The sequence below is a fragment of the Bombina bombina genome, chromosome 6 (assembly GCF_027579735.1).
Source record: "Bombina bombina isolate aBomBom1 chromosome 6, aBomBom1.pri, whole genome shotgun sequence".
Classification (NCBI taxonomy): Eukaryota; Metazoa; Chordata; class Amphibia; order Anura; family Bombinatoridae; genus Bombina; species Bombina bombina.
The window spans coordinates 338,405,409-338,426,706 of record NC_069504.1 but is presented as its reverse complement, the minus strand read 5'-3'; the positions used below and the strand labels follow the sequence as shown (position 1 = coordinate 338,426,706).

General features: G+C 39.4%; 1 protein-coding gene across 1 annotated transcript in view; it reads right to left on the bottom strand.

Moving 5' to 3' along the window:
• Positions 1–2,490: 2,490 nt before the first annotated feature.
• NT5DC3 (5'-nucleotidase domain containing 3) overlaps positions 2,491–21,298 on the bottom strand; it is a 163,277-nt gene continuing 144,469 nt past the window's right edge. Inside the window, exons 12-14 of the mRNA XM_053719250.1 lie at positions 14,594–14,734; positions 13,721–13,785; positions 2,491–3,284 (exon numbers count right to left, since the gene is read on the bottom strand). Coding sequence (XP_053575225.1) covers positions 3,023–3,284; positions 13,721–13,785; positions 14,594–14,734 — 468 coding nt within the window. The 3' untranslated portion in view covers positions 2,491–3,022. The remainder of the gene's footprint in view (positions 3,285–13,720; positions 13,786–14,593; positions 14,735–21,298) is intronic.

Here is a 21,298-nt window from a genome sequence, read left to right as displayed (position 1 = left end):
CATCAGGTCTATCTCTGGCATGCAATAGCGCCTTATAATCTGTTTGAAAACATCCTCATATAAGAATCCTTCCCCTGGATGTAGAAGCTAGTGACTGAGAAAGTCCACCTCCTAAACTGATGACTCGGGTAACATGAATGGTTGAGATCACAATCTGATGAGCCTTTGCACACCTGATGATGCAAGACACCTGCATCATTGCCAGGAACTACAAGTGCCTCCCTGATGAATGACATAAGCCACTGCTGACTGGAACCAAGAGAACAGTTCCTGTCTGGAAAAATTATGGAAAGCCTTAAAGATTATTCCATAACATTGATAGGTAACCTTGCCTCCTTAGGTAAGCAAATGTCTTATGCTCTCATAGACCTCGAGATTACTGTCCAATTTGTCTTAAGAAAAAAGGCCCCCTGAACAATGGAACCTCATCCAGGGAAATAATCTTGTCACCTCATCCAGGGAAATAATCTGTCTTCCATATCAATGGAACAGAATTATAAGGCTATATCTCAAAGTTGCAGCAGCCTTAGATGAAATCAGGAGAAGTGGACCATATTTGAAACAGCAACTCCATACAAAAAAAAGTTCAGCAACCTGGTGCATGCTGACTGAATCTTGCATCTGAGCTCATGTCAGAGACAACATCATGGACAGTCAAGTAGTTGGAACAATGATCTCTTTTGTACTTTCATGGACCAGCGGGGTCTGCAAGACATTAAGGCTACGATGTGCTCATCTGTTTTCTGAAAAGAGGGAGCCTTAACTAGAATACTGGCAAGATAAGTAGTTGGGAAATGGGGTTGAGAAAAGCTTTGTAAAGACTACACTATGAGCCTGTAATTGTGTTTGAAATACAGCGAGTGCGTGCATGATAAATTAGCAATCCACTTGTAATCTAGCCCTTATTGCCCTTTTAAATGTTGAACATGCACTATAATCCTGGGCAAGCCAAAGACCTTGTGTATGATATATAATATTTATGATAAATTAAATACAAAGTGAAAACAGCCTTCTGAGGGTGTATGTGTGAATATGTCACATTTTAAAAGAAGATATTTAGCCTTTAAAAAAGCATGTTTGTAAACAGAAATTCTTTCATTAGTTAGAAAGCGCATGCAATTTTAAGCAACTTTCTAATTTACTCCTACTATCAAATTTTCTTCATTCTCTTGGTATCCTTATTTGAAAAAGCAGGAATAAAAGCTTAGGAGCCACCCCATTTTTGGTTCAGAACCTGGGTAGCGCTTGCTGGCTAAATGTACCCAGCAATCAGCAAGCGCTACCCAGGGTGCTGAACCAAAAATGGGCTAGCTCCTAAGCTTTTATTCCTGCTTTTTCAAATAAAGATACAAAGAGAACAAAGAAAAATTGATGATAGGGGTAAAAAAGAAAGTTGCTTAAAATTGCATGCTCTATCTGAATTATAAAACAAAAAAAAAAATTGTTTTAGTATCCCTTTAATGTTAAATTATACAGGCACTTAATAGTAAGGGAAAACAAAACAAAAAAATCTTCTACAGAAATGTACAAATTAGGAATAAAAAATACAAATATTAAATAAATACAGACCCACCAATCTTTTAAAACACCGAAATATGAAAAAAATCACAAGCAACCTACAAAACATCTAAATCCAAAATGTTTTTTAACATGCAAATAGGAAAAAGAAAAAAGTGCAAAACAGCACTGTCAAAGTGTAAATGGGTTTAGTAATATAATATACAGAATTAAAGGTAAAATAGTCTCAAACCCCTAAAAGTACAAACAAAATAGTTTGGAGTGATGGCAGCAACCATTGATTAGAGTGATGTTTTCCAATTTGTATTTTTTTCTTGTGTATCTTGGAGATGTTTAATGCTTTCTGAGAGATAGATTTTATATATATATACATATATATATATATATATACACACATACATACATATACACATATATATATATACATATATACACATATATATATATATATATATACACACACATATATATATATATATACACACACATACATATATATATATATATATATATATATATATATATATATATATATATATATATATATATATATATATATATATATATATATACATATATATATATATACACACACACACACACACACACACATACATATATATATATATATACACACACACACACACACACACATATACATACACAAACACATATCTATATCATCATATACACACACACACATATACACACACATATACATACACAAACACATATACATACACAAACACATATACATACACAAACACATATCTATATCATCATATACACACACACACACAATATATTATTGGTTCAGCCTTTGTTTGTATTTTATATTTACAAAATGTAAGTATATTCAGATCTATTACGAATACCATTGAGAAGATTATAAATATAAAGAGCCAATATTACCTCTAGTAGGAATATTTGAAAACCCTGGTCAAGAAATGCTTAATGAGCAATGAAACATACTGGAGTGGACAAATTAAGGATTTGTATTATAATTTACACATTAAAACTACTGTTAAACCACATCCACAACTGCAAAACTAAAGCTCTTGGTTTCCATATCAAAAAGTACCTTTTTTTTAAAACATTAAATTAAAAAAAAGCAACAAATAATAAATTCTATTAAAAGACAAATATCAATTTTAAATATTCATAAAATAGTAGCTGCAGCTTGAAGAGACGCACACCATACACTACTGAGCTCAACATTTGTCAAGTAAAAGCTCACATCAGACATTGTACAAAATAGCATCAAACCCACAATAATGCTGTAAGAGTATTAGATACTCATCTTTTGTTTCTGGGTGTCAGAGGATCAAAATACTGACTATTACATTCAACTGTCAACTGCAAGATTGGGATTTGGCAAACTAAAAGCAATAAACAGAGTCATCTAAAGGAAAAGACAGTATAACACACACAACATGTGCAATATTCACTGTACCATCTGTGGTACGATTTAGATATAAGCTTTTGTTTTTCATTTACACAGGAATTACTTAATTAGAGCCATTTCTTGTAAGAAAGGGATGCCATGGGTGACAGGATGCTGCTGTTCTGACCATAGTGGAACTTCGTGCTGTAATGGAGTCCGTTTCGGATAAAACGTGTGATGCAGGTCATAGTTCAGAAGACAGCTTAGGGATTCCATATAAATATCAGCAAAACGTGACAGGCGCCTCAAGAAATATGTAGGATTATGGTCGGTCCTGAACACACTTCCAAACCGAGGGTTAAAGATTTCTCTTGCCAAATCTCTGTAGTAGAGAAGTCAGATGATAAAATTCATATTACAGTGTTTTAATCTTAATTAACAGCTTATTTAAAGACGTTTACATTTTAGTTGTATAATTAGTTACTACCAGTAGTAATCATGTTCTTAATAGGGGCAATAATTTTAATCTGGGTGTATTTACTGTATTTTACTGTTCATTCTGTACTTGGCATCTAGTTTTGGGCACAGTTTGAGTCCCTATTTAATCGAAAGGTAAAAGAATTGTACCAGAATCTTGATGAGGCCTCCTGCAACTTTAAAGGAACATTAAATACTGTAGATTTGCATAATCAATGAATGTATAATAAAAAAATATGCAAGAGCACTTTGTTATACGAAAAGTCTTCTACAGGCAAAACTTACATTTTTGCTCAATTTTCCTTCCCCCTGCATCATGTGACAGCCATCAGCCAGTCACAAAATGCATATATGTATAGTCTGAATTCTTGCACATGCTCAGTATGAGCTGGTGCCTTAAGAAAGTGTGAATATGAAAAGATTGTGCACATTTTGATAATGCAACTAAACTGGAAAGTGTACAATTGCATGCTCTGAATCATAAAAGTTTGATTTTGACGTCTTTAAATCTCTTCGGTATTTCTCTGTGTAAAGACTGACTTGCCAAGCTATATCCAGGACCACTTACTTACTGACACTTATGTTACATAAAGAGGAGATGCTCCAAAATTCAAGCAATTTCTTACAAGCAGCACCAGATGTATTAATACAGCTTGAGACTGATGAGATCCTCCCAGCACTATTGTATGCACACATACTATTTTTAGCCTACAAATATAATTGCAGAAGATGCAGAAAAACATAATTTATATTTTACCTGATTAATTAATTTCTTTCATGTGGCGAGAGACCACAACCTGTTACATATGGGCCATACATTCCTATAAGGAGGCGGCAATGTTTCCCAAACCCCAAAAAGCCCTCCCATCTCAGTTTAATGTATAGCCAAGCAGTTAGGTGTAAGAAAGAGTAAGAGCCAAAAAAATAGGAGCAGGGAAAAAAGATGTGGTTAAAACAAAACAACCCCAAATGAGTGGGGGCTCGTGGACTCTCACCACCATGAAAGAAATTAATTTTTCTTCCATACAGGTGGCGAGAGTCCATGACTTGTTACATATGTAATCTAATACCCAATCTGTGGCAGTACACGAGTAACAATAAATGGAGGGATAGAAAAAAAACATCTTTTTTCACTGAGAAATTAAATCCAAAATGAAAAAAGAAAATATATCTCTTATAACAAACTCAAAATATAGGCAAAATCATCAAACTGAGACAACTAAATAAAAAGAGAGAAGCGCTCAACCTGGGGACGAACAATAGCATAATAGTTGTTCTATGGCTAATTGCCACCCTAGAAGCAGCCTCTTTTTGCTCAATATGTGCCTTTCACAGAGAAGAACTTTCCTGTAGCATATCAGTCTGATCCTGACTTCACAGTACAGTCCAGCACCGAAATACCAGGCAATCCCTCTCTGAACGAGAGAAACAGCAAAACCCCAGACGTACGTTTCGGCCTATTGTGGGCCTCGTCAGTGAGGTGCAGCCATATCCCTCTAGGCACACTGAGCAACGGGTCCACGTCTGGATTCCCGCATCACACTTAGGGAGACTTCCCCAAGTGTCATAATTTGCATAAATAAAATGGTAACTAGCCATAGAACAAGCTATTATGCTATTGTTCGTTCCCAGGTTGAGCGCTTCTCTCTTTTTATTTATGCAAATTATGACACTTAGGGAAGTCTCCCTAAGTGTTATGCGGGAATCCAGACGTGGACCCGTTGCTCAGTGTGCCTAGAGGGATATGGCTGCACCTCACTGACGAGGCCCACAATAGGCCGAAACGTACGTCTGGGGTTTTGCTGTTTCTTTTGTTCAGAGAGGGATTGCCTGGTATTTCGGGGCTGGACTGCACTGTTAAGTCAGGATCAGACTGATATGCTACAGGAAAGTTCTTCTCTGTGAAAGGCACATATTGAGCAAAAAGAGGCTGCTTCTAGGGTGGTAACTAGCCATAGAACAAGCTATTATGCTATTGTTTGTTCCCAGGTTGAGCGCTTCTCTCTTTATTTATGCAAACTGAGACAACTGCCTGGAGGACTTTTTTTTAACAAAGGCTGGTTCTGATGAAGCAAAAGCATCAAAATGGTAAAATTTAGTAAAGGTATGCAAAGAAGACAGTGTGTAGGGGAATCTTTTGCCGAGTTTTACTCTAAACTATATAATATAGAAAAATCCGAGAACCCCCCCGTAACCCCGGAAGATTCCATTCGTGAATATTTAAAATCTCTAAATCTTCCATCCCTCTCACCCGATCAAAGTGATACTCTAAATTTGCCATTCTCTCTTAGAGAAGTTCAACAAGTTATTAAAAATTCTAAATCATTCAAATCACCTGGACCAGATGGCTTTCCAGTACACTTCTATAAAACCTATAACCAAGAAATTTCCCCCCTACTCCTTAGACTCTTCAATCTAGCTAGAGAAGAGGGTAAATTCAAGAGTGAATTCCTTGTAGCCACCATTGTAACTATATTAAAACCTGGTAAAGATCCCTCCCTCTGCACCAGCTACAGGCCAATCTCACTAATCAATACTGATATTAAATTTTTCTCTAAAATCTTAGCCAATCGTATCGCCAACCTTCTCCCCTCTCTAATCAACCCAGATCAGGTGGGATTTATCCCTAAAAGGGAGGGCCCGGATAACACCAGACGTCTCTTGAATATTATGGCCCTGTCTTCCAGTATGAACAAGCCCGTGGCAATTATATCATTAGATGCAGAAAAGGCCTTTGATCGGGTGAGATGGCGATTCCTCTGGGAAGTACTTAACACCCTTAAGTTCCCAAGTTCCCTGTTGGGCGCAATTAAAGCTTTATACTCTACTCCCTCCGCTACGGTAAAGGGTGTCGGCTTCCAAACTCCCCCTTTTCAAATTTCCAACGGGACTAGACAGGGCTGCCCCCTATCGCCCCTCCTTTTCGCACTGGCCATTGAGCCGTTGGCAGAAAAAATCAGACTTGACCCACATATGAGTGGCATCACCCTATGTGGCACTAAACACAACATAGCCTTATTTGCTGACGACATTACCCTGTTCTCGTCAGACCTCGCGACCACCCTGCCTAGACTCCTACTTTTAGTCAGGGAGTTTGGTGCTCACTCTCATTATAAACTTAATATCTCTAAAACTGAGATTTACACCCAAGGCTTTCAGAATTCGTATATTGCCCCCTTAAAGATTAAATACCCGTATAAATGGTCGGAATCTTCAGTGACCCACTTGGGAGTTAGACTGTCCAACGACTTCCCTCGGGTTATCAGGGACAACTACCTCCCCCTATTGTCAGACCTTCGTTCCCTCAATGAGAAGTGGAACCTTTCCCAGGTTTCTTGGCTTGGACGAATCGCTGCCCTAAAAATGTCCTTCCTTCCTCGACTCACATATTTATTCCGTTGTCTGCCAATCAAAGTTCCCAGGCATATCCTACTACAGTTTCAGAGTGAGGTTACTAAGCACATCTGGCAGGGTAAACCCCCAAGGGTGGCGCAGAGAATCTTACAGTTGCCTCGGTCACAGGGAGGTCTGGGCTCTCCCTCGATAGTAAAATACTATGAGGGAGCCATGCTCACCCATGTCTCCCAATGGGGAGCTTCACAGTCTTCTTCTAAATGGAAGTCTATTGAGCAGGCCTCTTTACCCTTCAACCTAACCCTACGTGACCTGATCTGGACGCCTGCACATTGTCGCAGGGACTTGTCCCTAATAAATCCTATCATTCGGGAATGCCTGCAATTCTGGGATAAAATCCGCCACTCCACACAGATTGCTCCCCACCCCTCTCCCATAGCCTCCTTGCCCGGCCTACTAGTGGGACTACAGGATGCCCATCCATCCAAATGGTCCCAGTTAGGAATACTGACGGTTTCGGATCTTTGGCTTCCGACACCAGAATGTGGATTCAAGTCTGATTCACAGCTCGGAGCAGACGGTGCATTGCCCCACATTCTGAAATTTGAATATCTTAGAGTTAAAAACTTCTTGATCTCCTGGGGCTTTAAACCTCAGTCAAATCGGCCCTTAACCTTGTGGGAGTCCACCTGGAAACAGGGTGAGAGGCTCCATAGTCCCCTTTCCAGGCATTACACTCTGTTGAACTCTGAACCATCCTCAGACCTGGCCCCACACCTAGTAAAGTGGGGATCCTTGCTGAGCAGAACTTTTACAGCAACCGATTGGGAACAGGCACTTCAACGAACTAAAAAAACTATACATTGCATCACCCTTTTTGAAACTTTTTATAAGCTGGTGGCTCACTGGTACTATGTGCCCACCAGGTTAGCTAAATTATATCCTGGCACATCCCCGTACTGTTGGAGAGATTGTGGTCAGAGAGGGGACTCCCTACACATCTGGTGGGAATGTCCCAAAATACGCCCCCTGTGGCTTAAATGTTTCAGGGTCCTTCCCAAATTAGGAATTTCCCTACATAATTCTCCAGCAGTAGCCCTTCTACACATAGGCACTCATTCCATTCCCAAACATCATGCTTGCATAAGTATCTACCTATTCATGTCCATCAAACACCTGATAGCCTCTGACTGGAAGTCAGAATCCCCCCCCAGCTGGGCGAGAGTCTGCTCCTATATGGCCTACCTATACACCATGGAAAAAAGTATATTTTACAATATAGGCAACTCTGACCTATTTGAGCTTATATGGGCCGACTGGCAAGTTATTTACGACACAACTTGGAGACCCAATGTCCTCTCTCCCTCCTAGCCCTTCTGGACGGATTAGGGAGCTTGAGCTAGAGATAGACCTCTCCAGAATTAACCTCCTCCCTTTCGACATGACTACTCTAGTTTAATGATATACTCCCCAAACCCCCTGCTTCTCCTACACCCTTCTTATTTCTATTCTTTTATCCCCCCCCTTCTTTTCCGCCCGGGTGGGAACTACTTAGTTCTCCCCCATCTGTTTTACAAAACCTCATTATATGTTTTAAACTAACCATTATACATGCAGAATTCTTGTGTACTACTCATTATACATCTCAAAAAGTGTGTTTCAGACCAGCTAGAGGATGTTATGAGTCCTTGAATTGCTAATCTTGTTTATGTTTTGTTCCCTTCTTTCATTGTATGCATGTTATTACCTGTAAGAATGACAAACTAAATAAAGCTCTTTTGAAACTCAAAAAAAAAAAAAAAAAAAAAAAAAAGAAGACAGCGTGGCCGCTTTGCAAATTTGATGAACTGTAGCCTCATTCTTAAAAGCCCAAAATGTGGCAACTGATCTAGTAGAATGATCTGTAACTCTCTGTGGCGGAGGCTGAACCACCTCCAAATCAAAAGTTTTAACTAAGAGGCTAAAGAAATAGAAGAGGCCTTCTGGCCTTTCCTGGGACCAGAAAAAAAGAACAGACAGACTGCAAAGTGTATCTGAAATATTTTGTAGCATCAACATAATACTTCAATGCTCTAACAACGCCCAAAGAATGCAATGATCTCGCAGAAGCATTTTTCAGATCAGGACATAAGGAGGGAACAACAATTTCCCTACTAATGTAGTGTGAGGAAACAACTTTATAAAAAAATGTAAAAGAAGTTCACAAAACAGGCTTGTCTTGATGGAATATCAAACAAAGAAGGAGCCTCACAGGAGAGAGCAGACAATTCAGAAACTCTTCTAGCATAAGAGATGGCCAAAAGAAACAACACTTTCAAAGAAAGTAGTTTAACGTACAATTTATACATAGGCTCAAAAGGAGGAGCATGCAAAACCTTTAACACTAAGTTAAGACTCCAAGAAGGAGAAATAGAAACAGAATCTGAGAATCGTCTATGACTCAGAACTAAGCGTTGAATTTCCATACCATCAAATTTAGAGACTTTAGACCTGGATGGAAAAAAGGACCTTGAGACAGAAGAAGGTCTGATAGAGTAAGAGGCCATGGAGAGCAACTGGACATTTAAACCAGATCCGCATACCAAATCCTGTGATGCTACGCTGGGGCAATCAGGATTACAAATGACTATTCCAATTTGATCGTCTTGGAAATTACTCTGGAAAGTAGGATCAGAGGAGGAAACAGGTAAGCAGGCTGGAAGGCCATGGAACTGCTAGAACATCTACTACCTCTGTCTGAGGATCCCTTCATCTCGCAAGGTACCTTGGAAGTTGTTGTTTCATTGAGATGCCATCAGATTGATTTTCTGTAGGCCCCATACTTTTCTACAATCAGATAGAACACATCCTGATAAATAGGCCACTCTCATGGATGTAGATACTGACGACAGAGAAAGTCTACCTCCCAGTTGTCCACTCCTGGGATGTGAATCGCAGCAATCAGGCAAGAATTTGCTTCCGCCCAAGATTAGAGACACTGCAAGTTCCCCCTTGAAGACTGACATAAGCTACTGCTGTCATACTGTCTGTCTAAAAATGGAGATAAGACTCCCTTTTCAATAGAGGCCAAGCCTAAAGGACCCTGAAAAGTGCACAGAGTTCTAAAATATTGATTGGTAGCCTTGCCTCCTGAGGATTCCAAACCCACTGTGCTGTTAAGAGACCCCTCAAACAGCTCTCCAACCTGAAAGACTTGCATCTGTGGCTATCACAGACCAGGTAGGATAAGCAAAAGAAGCCCCCTGAATAATAAACTGGTGATTAAGCCACCAAGTCAAGGATAGGTGCATGCTGGGATCTAAAAATATCACTTGGGATATCGGAGTATAATCCTTGCACCATTGACGCAGCATACAAAGCTGAAGAGGTCTCAAATAAAATTGAGCAAATGGAATTGCATCCAAAGCTGCACTCATGAGGCCTAGTAATTACATACGCAGAGCCACTGAAGGGAAGAAGAGACTGAAGGTTCAGACAAGCTGACATCAATATTACTTGTCTCTGTTCTGTGAGGGAAAGAGTCATGGACACTGAATCTATTTATAATCCTAAAAATGTTGACCTTTGTCTGAGGAATCAAGGAATTCCTTGGTAAATGGATTCTCCAACCATGTCTTCAAAGAGAGAACAATAGTTGTTACATGTGAAATTCTGCTAAATGAAAAGATTGAGGTGGTACCAAGATATCTCCCAGGTAAGGAAATACTGCAATACCATGAGCTCTGATTACAAACAAAAGGGCACCCAGGACTTTGGTAAGTATTCTTGGAGCTGTAGCTAGAAATGGAAGAGCAACAAACTGATAATGCTTTTCCATAAAAGCAAACCTTGGAAACTGGTGATGTTCTGAGTGAATTGGGATGTGAACGTAAGCATCCTTTAAATCTATTGTGGACATAAAGTGACCTTGTTGAATAAAAGGCAGTATAGTCCTGATAGTTTCCATTTTGTTAAATGGTATTCTTACAAATTTGTTAAGCATTTTCACATTGAAAATTGGTCTGAAGGAATCTTCCTTCTTTGGTACAATGAAGAGATTTGAATAAAATCCCATCCCCTGTTCCTGCAAAGTAACTGAAACCATTGCTCCCATATTTTTTAGATCTGAAATCTTCCCTTGGGAGGCCTTGTTATGAATCCTATTCAATATCCCTCAAAATAATGTTCTAAACCCAGGGATCTTGGACAGATTGAAACCAAGCCTCCTGAAAGAGGTTTAATCTGCCCCCTACCAGGAGTACTGGATTGGGGGCCGTACCTTCATGCAGTCTTGGAGGCTGGAACAGATTTCCTATCCTGTTTGGATTTGTTCCAATTTGAATTGACCGAGCCAGAGGGGCTGTTTTTAGCTGAAGAGGCAGTTTTCTGTTCTCTATTCTGAAACGAAAACTATTAGGAGCTTTAAACTTTTTTGACTTCTTGTCTGAAGGAAGAAAAGCACCTTTACCTGCAGTAATAGTAGAAATAATAGGATCTAGCTCAGACCCAAATAATTTCTTTCCCTGAAAGGAAAGAGAAAGTTATTTAGATTTAGACACCATATCAGCATTCCAGGATTTAAGCCCCAGGGCCCGCCAGGTGAGACTAGCTAAGGACATACTTTTGATATTGATTTTCATAATATCAAATACTGCATCACAAATAAAATAATTTACGTTCTGAAGCAACTGTAATAGATTAGAACTTTCAGGGTCAGTATAAAACTGCTTTTCAAGACTGGCTAACCAGTAATACAGCAGCTACAAAAGCAATAAATATAGCTGGTTTGAGTATACATCCATAAAAATAATGTCCTTAGGAGAAAAAAAAATCTAATTTCCTGCCTAATGTGTCTTTAAAAGAAGTACTGTCGTCTAAAGGAATAGGAGTAGTACGTTTAGCTAGAGTGGAAATGGCCCCATCCATTTTGGGAACAGTTTCCCACAACTCTAAATTAGCAGCAGGTAAAGGGTACAATGTCTTAAACCTTGTAGAAGGACTTAAAGACACACCTGGATAAGACCATTCCTTAGCAATCCTATCAGAGACGGCATCAGGTATAGGGAATATATACTGAATTTTAATGATTACAAGGGCTATCATCAGAAGGTTTACAATCTTCAACCCCTAAAGTGACCAAGGTCTCCTTTAAAAGAGAACAAATGTGTTCAATTTTAAATAGAAAATTAAGGAATTATCAGGTTTTACATCAGATGAGTGAACCCCACACTCAGACGACGCTACATCGTTCGAAGATACTTCAGTATTCTTTGGATCAGGACATACATTACTTGTAGAAGGTAAAACATGAACTGACTTTTTTGTTTATTTGTAGCCGGTACAGCAGCCAATACCTTTGTGATAGATAGTGATGACATTTTTAATTGCTGGAGGTACTCCATCTGCATCTACCTGTAAAGAACAGACAGTAGGTGCATTAGTACACATAGAAACATCACTAGATCATCATCTAAACATGAACCACATAAATGAGCTGAAGAAGGTACTTAAGTTGTTTTACAATAATCATACTTAATATTAGAAGAAAGGTGTTTAGGAGACTCAATTCCTATGGTAATTGTAAGGACAGATTGGTGCTGCTCAATTAAAGCAAACACAAAAGTGATGCAATAAGCACTATGTATAAACCCGTTTTGGCAAGCTCTATGAGGAAAGGAAACACAAACAATGCGCCCTTTATATAGCGTAGCATAGACATTAAAATGCTAAGCAAATGCAGCCTAGGTAAGCAATAACTATTACCATTTTAAAATGAGAGACAACGCATCATTATCCGACATGCATTAGCCCAAGTGTATGATAATGCGTTGATGTGCGCTAACCCGACGAGCGTAAACTAACGTGGCTAAGTTCGCTAACCCGACGGATCAACTAACCTTTAACTATGAAGCTATGATTAGACTTGCGTTGAACTATTGCGTGCTAACCTGACGAGCGTATTTAAGAATCTCAATCCGGCGCACGCAAACTAAAGCGCACCAACATTTTTTGCATGCAAAAGAGCAAGGGGAATATCGAGTATTTGTCCCAGGGCCTATTTACACATATACATTTTAAAAATGCCCATAAACATAGCTGTGGGTGTCTATATTTAAAAAAAATATAAAACATACTTCACCATAGACACTCGTCCGCTATCAAGTAGCAGAAAGCCAAACCAGTACTGAAACATATCAGCAAAGGTAATGGAATAGGAGTATAACATTGATCTGTAAAGGGAGGCAGAAGATGAGTCCCTGCAATCACATTTACAAAGAGCCCATGAAGGATTTCCCATGAGGCGAAATAATCGTATCACAAGGCAATACTCCAAACATATCCCTCTGACAAGCACTGTTCTCTGAGGGGAACCGGGCTTCAATATGCTATGAAGCACCTTTCACTGAAGAAATAAAGTACATCATCATGCTTCAACCACCTCCAACGAAGGAAAAATAAAAACTGAGGTATGTATGAGGGCTTTTATAGGCTTTTTGAGGTTTGGGAAACTCTGCCTCCTCCTAGTAGGAATGTATATCCCATATGTAACAGGTCATGGACTCTCACCACCTGTATGAAAGAAAAGGGCTTATAAATTCCTCTGTCAGCCTGTACTTGGCAGCCAAGTGTAGGGAACACAGAATGTAAAACAAGGTAATGTCTATAGAATCAAAATAATCCTCAAATCCTGCTGCAAAATGATTTTTTTGTAGGATTTGAATACAGCTGTCAAATTGTCCCCATGCAGTGCTGTGTCATTATACCATCATTTAACTAGCAGAGCATGTAATTAGCTAATTCCAGTGATTTCAAGGGGATTGGAACAGCTTTGAGTTAGATCCCCCCACCACCACTAAAAAAAGGCATGTGAGGCACTTTAAATGATAATTCTGTTCAGTTATGACTGGAGTGAAGAGCAATGGCTGACACAATAGTACTAAGTGGATTGCATTTTTCAATCAAGTGATAAATTGAAATAGAGCAACTTAGTTTGTGAGGAATACATACCTCATCTCTTGTCTTTCCTTGATCCAGTCTCTAAGAACCATCTGTGATTCAGCATCTCTGTAAATCTAAGAAACATCATATCATTTAGTTATATGTGACCAAAACAATATGCGGAATGAAGTATTTATTTTGCTGTTGATTTCTAGTCTAAATAAGGGATGACAGAAATAGCTGTATCAGTTTATACATAATCTCCTTACCATAGAGATGTTGCCAGAAAGAGTTGGCACTGACAGCAGAGAGAAATATTTCACGTGACTACAGCAAATATAACCACTGCTTGGTCGGTAATATATGAATGGCATGATGTGTATTAAGGAAAAACCCAGATAAACCAATATGCAGATAAAACTGGTTCCTTATTAGTAGGTAACTATTATGGATGAAACAGATAAAGTATAAACAGTTCCTATACTGCTACGTCAAGGTCTTAAAGTAAATCAATCTTTTTACAACTTCCTTTACTGTAAAGGTCCATTAACAGACCAGTAAATACAGTAGATTTGCATAATCAATGATAAAACGACAATGCAATAGCACTTAGTCTGTACTTCAAAGGAGTAGTAGATTCTTTTCTGACAAATTTCAAAGTTATGTCTACATCCACTCTTCCTTTATCACGTGACAGCCATCAGCCAATCACAAATGCAAATATGCACATGCTAAGTAGGAACTGGTGACTCAAAAAGTGTAAATATAAAATTACATTTTGTTAAAGGAAATAAATTGGAAAGTTGTTTAAAATTGCATGCTCTATCTTAATCATGACAGTTTAATTTTGACTTTAATGTCTATGTTCCTATGTCACTTCTTCATCACGTTCAATACTGAGCAAAGAAATTTCTTTTAATATTAATTATACACTTTACAAACCTGCATTCGTTCTAGCAATCCAGTTAAGCCTTGAAGCCAAGCCATTGTTTGAATGTACTGTGAAGTATTCATTAGTTGAAGCTCTGTTTTTAGCTCAGGGATAATGGCCCCAGTTCTCCATCCATGCTTTAAAGTCAAATCCTGATTAACAGAGAGAATACATATTTTAATTACTTGTCATATATAACACAAAAAAAAAAACTTTGAAAAGCCAAGCTGGACCTCATTTCTGTAGTTAACTAAGATGCTGTAATTTTACACAGTGTTATCCCAGATAATACAAATTCAGGGTAAGGACATATAATCGCAACATGCAAGAGACTGCTAATGCGGTTGATCTTTTTTAATGAACCAAAAAAAAAAAAAAAAAGCTAAAAAAAACTAAAATCCTGTTTGTTGCAAATAAAAAAAGCACAAAATTTGTATTTACCATTAATAAAATATATTGCTATTCATAGGGAGACATTTGACCACTTAGTAGAAGAGCTATCATGTTATGAATAATAAGGATCTAGCTTCCGTTAATGAAATATATTGCAATTCATAGGGAAACATTTGACCACTTCAGTATGTTATAGTAGAAGAGCTATCATGTTATGAATAATAAGGATCTAGCTTCCGTTAATGAAATATATTGCAATTCATAGGGAAACATTTGACCACTTAGTAGAAGAGCTATCATGTTATGATAGATGAGGATCTAGCTTCAGTTAAATACCATGATAGGTCACTTGTCTTATGATACTTGCATCATTTATACTTGGAAATAACTAAAGAGTGATGTGCCCTTGTAACTTTAAGTATAACGCTGATGTTTTAGTATAAAGCTGATGTTTTAGCGCAATGGAGAGCAAGTAAGGTCATAGCCCTTTGCACAGCTCCAACAAGCAAGACTTATAGATTATGAGATCACATGACCTAGCAAAGCCTGAAAACTGTATGCTATTTAAATGAACACATTCCTCTGAAAGTGTAAACAAGCTTTGGCTGCTGCACGACAAATGTCAGGGCTGGCAGCCAGATACAGTGATGACTCTAATGTAACATTAAGTCAAATATAAATCACAGGACTCCACAGCTAACAGAACTGAAAATGCTATTAAGTGGCTGCTGTAGATAAATAGAGAAGACCACTTCATTTATCAATTTTATTTTTTTACTCAATATGAGCACATAAGGCAAGTAACAATATAAAGGATTTGATGAAATCAAATGGTTGGTAAAAAATCTTTTTTCAAAAAATGAAGAGAATGTTGAATTTATGCACTTGGATTAACATGAACTGATATGGGCAAACAAGTGATTTTTAGAATGATTGTTAGATCCTTTTTTCATGTTCTGAGTGACAGCACATTCATTATTAATGAGTTAATAGTAATGAACAACTGAGGGTAAAATACAGTGTTCCTCTGGAAAACCCTTCTCCATACAACTTCCACCTCCTTTTTTAATGTTTAGACAAGAAAATGGAAAACAATTCTTGAAGGCTGCTGCATCAACAGAGGAATAAATATTGAAAGAACAAAAACATTTTTCTAAAGGTATGTAAACCGCTTACTATAAACCCTTGCTTGAGTAGTAGTGTGAGCGTCCACTTGGTTCTATGAGCTCACAGTGTAAATTTAAAAAATATGCGGTAATATAAAATAATTGTACACTTATGCTATCAAAACGGATTCATTTTCTAACAACAAACTGTAGTTGTAAAACAAGCAGGCCCAGATTACAAATGGAGTGGTAATAATAGAATGTTTAGCATGGCTGACATCTCTTTAATGATAAGTAAAGGAAAGTCCAAAACGAGCCTCATAGTTGAAAAATAAAATCACACTTTATTTCATCCAATAAAAGCTTTCAGGAACAGGAGAATAGATAAAAAACCCTTGACCAAAATCTTGTCTGACTGGTTTCGGTCACAAAGACCGTAATCATAGACATGACTTCTCAGACATCTCTTTAATGAGTTCTATATTTTCAAAAGATAGTGGGGCCTCAAGCACTACATTTTTACTTTCAACTTGTATGGAGTTCAACAATAAGAGCGCTTGATTGATTTAACTTGAACGGTATTAGCCATCAATAATGAAGCTGTAAAACACAAAGAAAAAGCAAGAGAAGCAAATAGATTTTATTGCCACTATTATGAGGTCAGTATTAGACATGCAACAAATATGTTTTCGTTATTTGTTTGCACAACAAATGCAAATTTGAACTAAAAATTAATTCATTAACAAAACTAATTTGTTCTAATAAACTAATGCAAAATATGTAGATTCATTAGTTTGGTTTCTTCATTTAACAAAAACAATGTGAATGCATGAACACATTTTGTAGTAGTCCATAAGTTATTGAACAAAATTAGTTTAGCTTATGAACACATGTCTGGTCAAAAGTTCTCAAGTACATGTGTTTAATGTTGGATATGTTTTGGCACAGATCCATGGCCATGACAATTAAATAACTCCTCTCTGAACCAGGGCATTTCACAGACATGCTGTTAGACCAAGGGAAGGGTTAATTGCCTTCCTTTTGGACTCAATGAAAGTGTAAGAGAGAGTAGGCAGGATTACTTATGCAAGGAGGAGTTCCCACATTTTGAGCAAACAATCTTTATAATGGGGATGATCAGGAGGAGTTTGTGATGCAAAAAAAATCTGTTGGAGGAAGGAAACAAATTAAAATGTGTTTCATACCCAGAGAAAAACAAATTATGACTTACCAGATAATTTCCTTTCCTTCGATACAGGGAGAGTCCACAGCTGCATTCATTACTTGTGGGAACTAATACCCAAGCTAGAGAGGTCACTGAATGCTAACGGGAGGGCAAAAAGGAAGGCAGCCCAAGTCTGAGGACACCCCAGCCTGCAACCAACCCATTCTCCCGATGCTGCTGCAACAGAAGTAAAAAAGAATGTTCGGAGGAACAGATAGCCACTCAACAATCAGAACCATAAAGCTCTCATGCACGAAAACCAAGAAGACTTCACTGATTTTGAACTGAGCCATAATTTCTGAGGAGGCTAGTGAGCACCCTGTTCATCTCTGCAGGCTCCATAATGGTCAGTTCTTATGTAAAGGTCATACCTGGTTTGGAGTCTGTAGCAGAGATATGTGCTCACCCTTACAGGTATCACAAATAGAGAGAAGCAGCCGTGGCTTAGCGGCAAGAGAACAAGCCTAGGATAAGAGAGGTTCAAGTCCCTCGCTTGCCCCCAAAGGGGCGACCATGCCTGGCTGTCTGCATGGAACAGTGGGAACCATGACAGTTCCCTCCCCTTAAAATCAACCCCCGGGCATGAACAGGCTGGGTAGAGACCACTTTGAGTTCAGGGGTAAAGTCAGTCTCATCATCAGACATGTCAAGGATGCCATCTGGCAGGATTTGGTCATCATCTTCAATACTGGGAAACACTGTACCAATAGTGGCCTTGGCAACCTTCTTCCTATTCTTTTTGGTATTGGCTGCTGTTGAAGTACTCGCAGCTTGCAATGCTTTCTTGAACAAGATCCTGCTTGCAAACAAGAGTACAATTCAAGGCATAAGTGCAGTCAGGTGGCAGTACTGCTGGTGCTTGCCGGTACAGAAGTGAAGATGGTTTCAGGATTAGGCAAATCATCAGAAAGTTGAGAAGACGCTCCAGGAGCAAGAGGTAGAGGCATAACCAAGGTCTCAGGGACTTCAGGACTAGCAAGAGCAGGTTCCGTAGGTCTACAGGAAATAACAGTTTCAGAGGTTAGTAGATTCTTCTGAACAGCATGGACAATCATGACAGCAACCTTGGCACCTCACAGAATTGCATGTAGAACAAAGAGGGTGAACAAAAACAGTGCCCGTTTAGAGAGCTGGAGACCGAGGTGGGTGAATAGGGCAATTGGAGATAAAGCGCCCTCTTTCTCTGCAGTAAAAGCAAAGGCCATGGTTCCTCCTTCTGGCAAACAAGAGCTCACAATCTACCTTAAAGCACAAGGAGGAACGGCTACCATCGAATCTCTCAGTTAACAGTACAAAAGGTTCACAATATGCTGTTTCTGGGTGTACCGTACCTTTAAGAGCCCAAAAGTCCCGTCTGAGACAAGTTGGATAGTTTCTGGGTCAGGGCAGTGAGCATCCTGTTCATCTCTGCGGGCTCCATAATGGTCAGTTCTTATGTAAAGGTCTTACCTGGTTTGGAGTCTGTAGCAGAGATATGTGCTCACCCTTACAGGTATCACAAATAGAGAGAAGCAGCTGTGGCTTAGAGGCAACAGAACAAGCCTAGGATAAGAGAGGTCCCAGGTTCAAGTCCCTCGCTTGCACCCAAAGGGGCAACCACGCCTGGCTGTCTGCATGGAACGGTGGGAACCGTGACAGCTAGAAACCCAATGACTCCCAGGTGAAGGGAAAAAAACACTCCTTCATTAACAATAAAGAAGGCAACAAAGCCTCCGAAGTCCCAAGACCATTAAGGCAATATTCCCTGAGGGAAAAAAACCTTGTCCATTGAGAAATGAAAAGAACATTTAAATAACAATCATAGGGAGAAAACCCTAACAAACTTCAAAAGAACCTTAATAAATGGAAACTCCTCTAAAGAGTATGTCTTGTAAGATCACAACAAAGGGGCAATGGCATGTAGAAAAAAAATCTACAGACCGAATAAATTGCAGAAAAAAGGAATTCAAAGAACATTCCTGTAAGGTTAGAAAAATTAATTCTGAGCCACCCCAAAAAAAGAGACTAAGCTCCAAGAACAAGCAAGAAAGGTACAGGCCTGACTGTAGTCAGCGCTCCAGCAAAAAGAATGAAACGCCTGAAAGTGCGATGATCTTCTGGAACAGAAGAGCAATCAGGGAATCGAAAATTGCTGCAAGCCCACAATCAAGGAGCAAGGACTGCCGCCGTTTTCAACCCACACCTACCGCATACTATGCGACGAAGGTACTCAACAGGAAAGGAGAGCTATCTGTCCCAAAAAGGACTGCTCTAGCCAGCGCTTGCTAGGAAGGCCCTTCCCCTTCTCATCCTGGGAAAAATAAAGACAGACTCCAAAAGTCCAATAGAGAGCCAGAACACACCAGCTCCTCCCTACATGGGTGATCCTCAGCATCTATGATAGGGACCAATTATGCACCACAAAGGAACATAGCCCTTCCAGAACGCTTTCCCTCTGCTAGGCTCAAACAATTTCTCGCATTCGCTCATAGAAAGAGTCTATGATGCCCAGTAACAATACCCACGGATGTGAGACCCTTAAACCGCGATACTAACTCGCGGACAAAAACTGAACAATCAGTCTAACATGTCGCTAGCTTTGCTAGGATAAGACCAATCCCAACAATGAGTAATATCGTCCAACAGCCAGACTGCAGGCCCCACATAGGGATGCTAGCAGACTCCAGATGTAACGTCTGGCAGAAAAAAAACAAAAACACAGAAGTTGACCTGGGTTCCAAGCCACAACCTTCTGATTCAGAAATGGTGGATCTAACCACTACGCCGCATCTCCCTGAAAGCGTAAGAGGAAACCAGGGAAAGGAAAGGACTTCTGATCAGCTTCTCCAATCAGATATCACTCCTCGAGAAATAAAGATAGTCACGAACATCCGTTCCTGAAGAGCCTGCTTATTAGAGGACTGTTGACTAAGAGCCATAGTGGGCCTCCGCCCAACGTCAAACTCTAGCTCCTCCCGACTCTGCAGTAGGAACTCTCCCTTTCCAAACAAATGGAGCTACCCACCGAAAGGTCAAAACTGGTACGAACCCAGAAGACCAAAGCCTCAAGGCCGAATGCTCAGCTGAGGAACCATAGGATAAAAAGGACAGACAACTCCTGATCCACGGACTCCCATAGGACACTCACTCCCCACAGGCAGCGAAGAGACAAAGACAAAACCGTCCCTGAATAGCTATTTCAGACAGAAAGATCAGCCTTGGTAGACAATATCACCCCCCTCCCCGGCCAACAAAGACCAGAAGGGGGACTAGAGGGCATATCGCAAGATCTCAGTAAAAAAACTTCCTGACCAAAGACATAAACACCCTGGAGATTTAACCAGACACTCAAGTCTAGAGCCAACTCTGAGGATCAAAAAGACTAGAGAAAATCCCTAAAGGTCTAGTAACAGCCGATGATAAGAAACCAGAAGACCCGGGAGCTACTGCAAAATCTGGAGCAGGGTGCTGCCACCTAAACCAACAGAACCCCAAAGGGAAACAGACGATCAGAATGAGGTTTGCTGGAAGAAAAACGGTTCCTAAGAACACGATTCGCTCAAAAGGATGAAATAGAAAGACATCCTTATAGCTGAACAAAAGAAAAGAGTTCTTACAGTCTCAGACAACAGGAGCATTGTAAGTTCTGCTTAACAACCAGAGAAACCAACTAGGACGGACTCCCCTCTCCTTATTGGGCGATAGATACCGGGGCCATGACTCCAAAAGTCACCCAAAACTTCCCAAAGACGAAATCAATAGAAGAGAAGACAGTCCCAAAAGAAAGAGTCTAGCTCTGTCTCTAGGGTTCCTAGATCCATAAGATCCCTCAAGCACCCATCCAAGTTAAAGTCTAAAGCCAGATCCAGCCTGTACTCTAGTATAGAAGAACTCAAAGTGTCTGGACCAAAAGCTAGAAGGACTCCCCTTTGTGTAAAGGGAAGGAACAGACTTAAGAACCCAAAACAGGTCCTGTCTGTCATCAAGGATACAACACATCTGTGAAAACATTC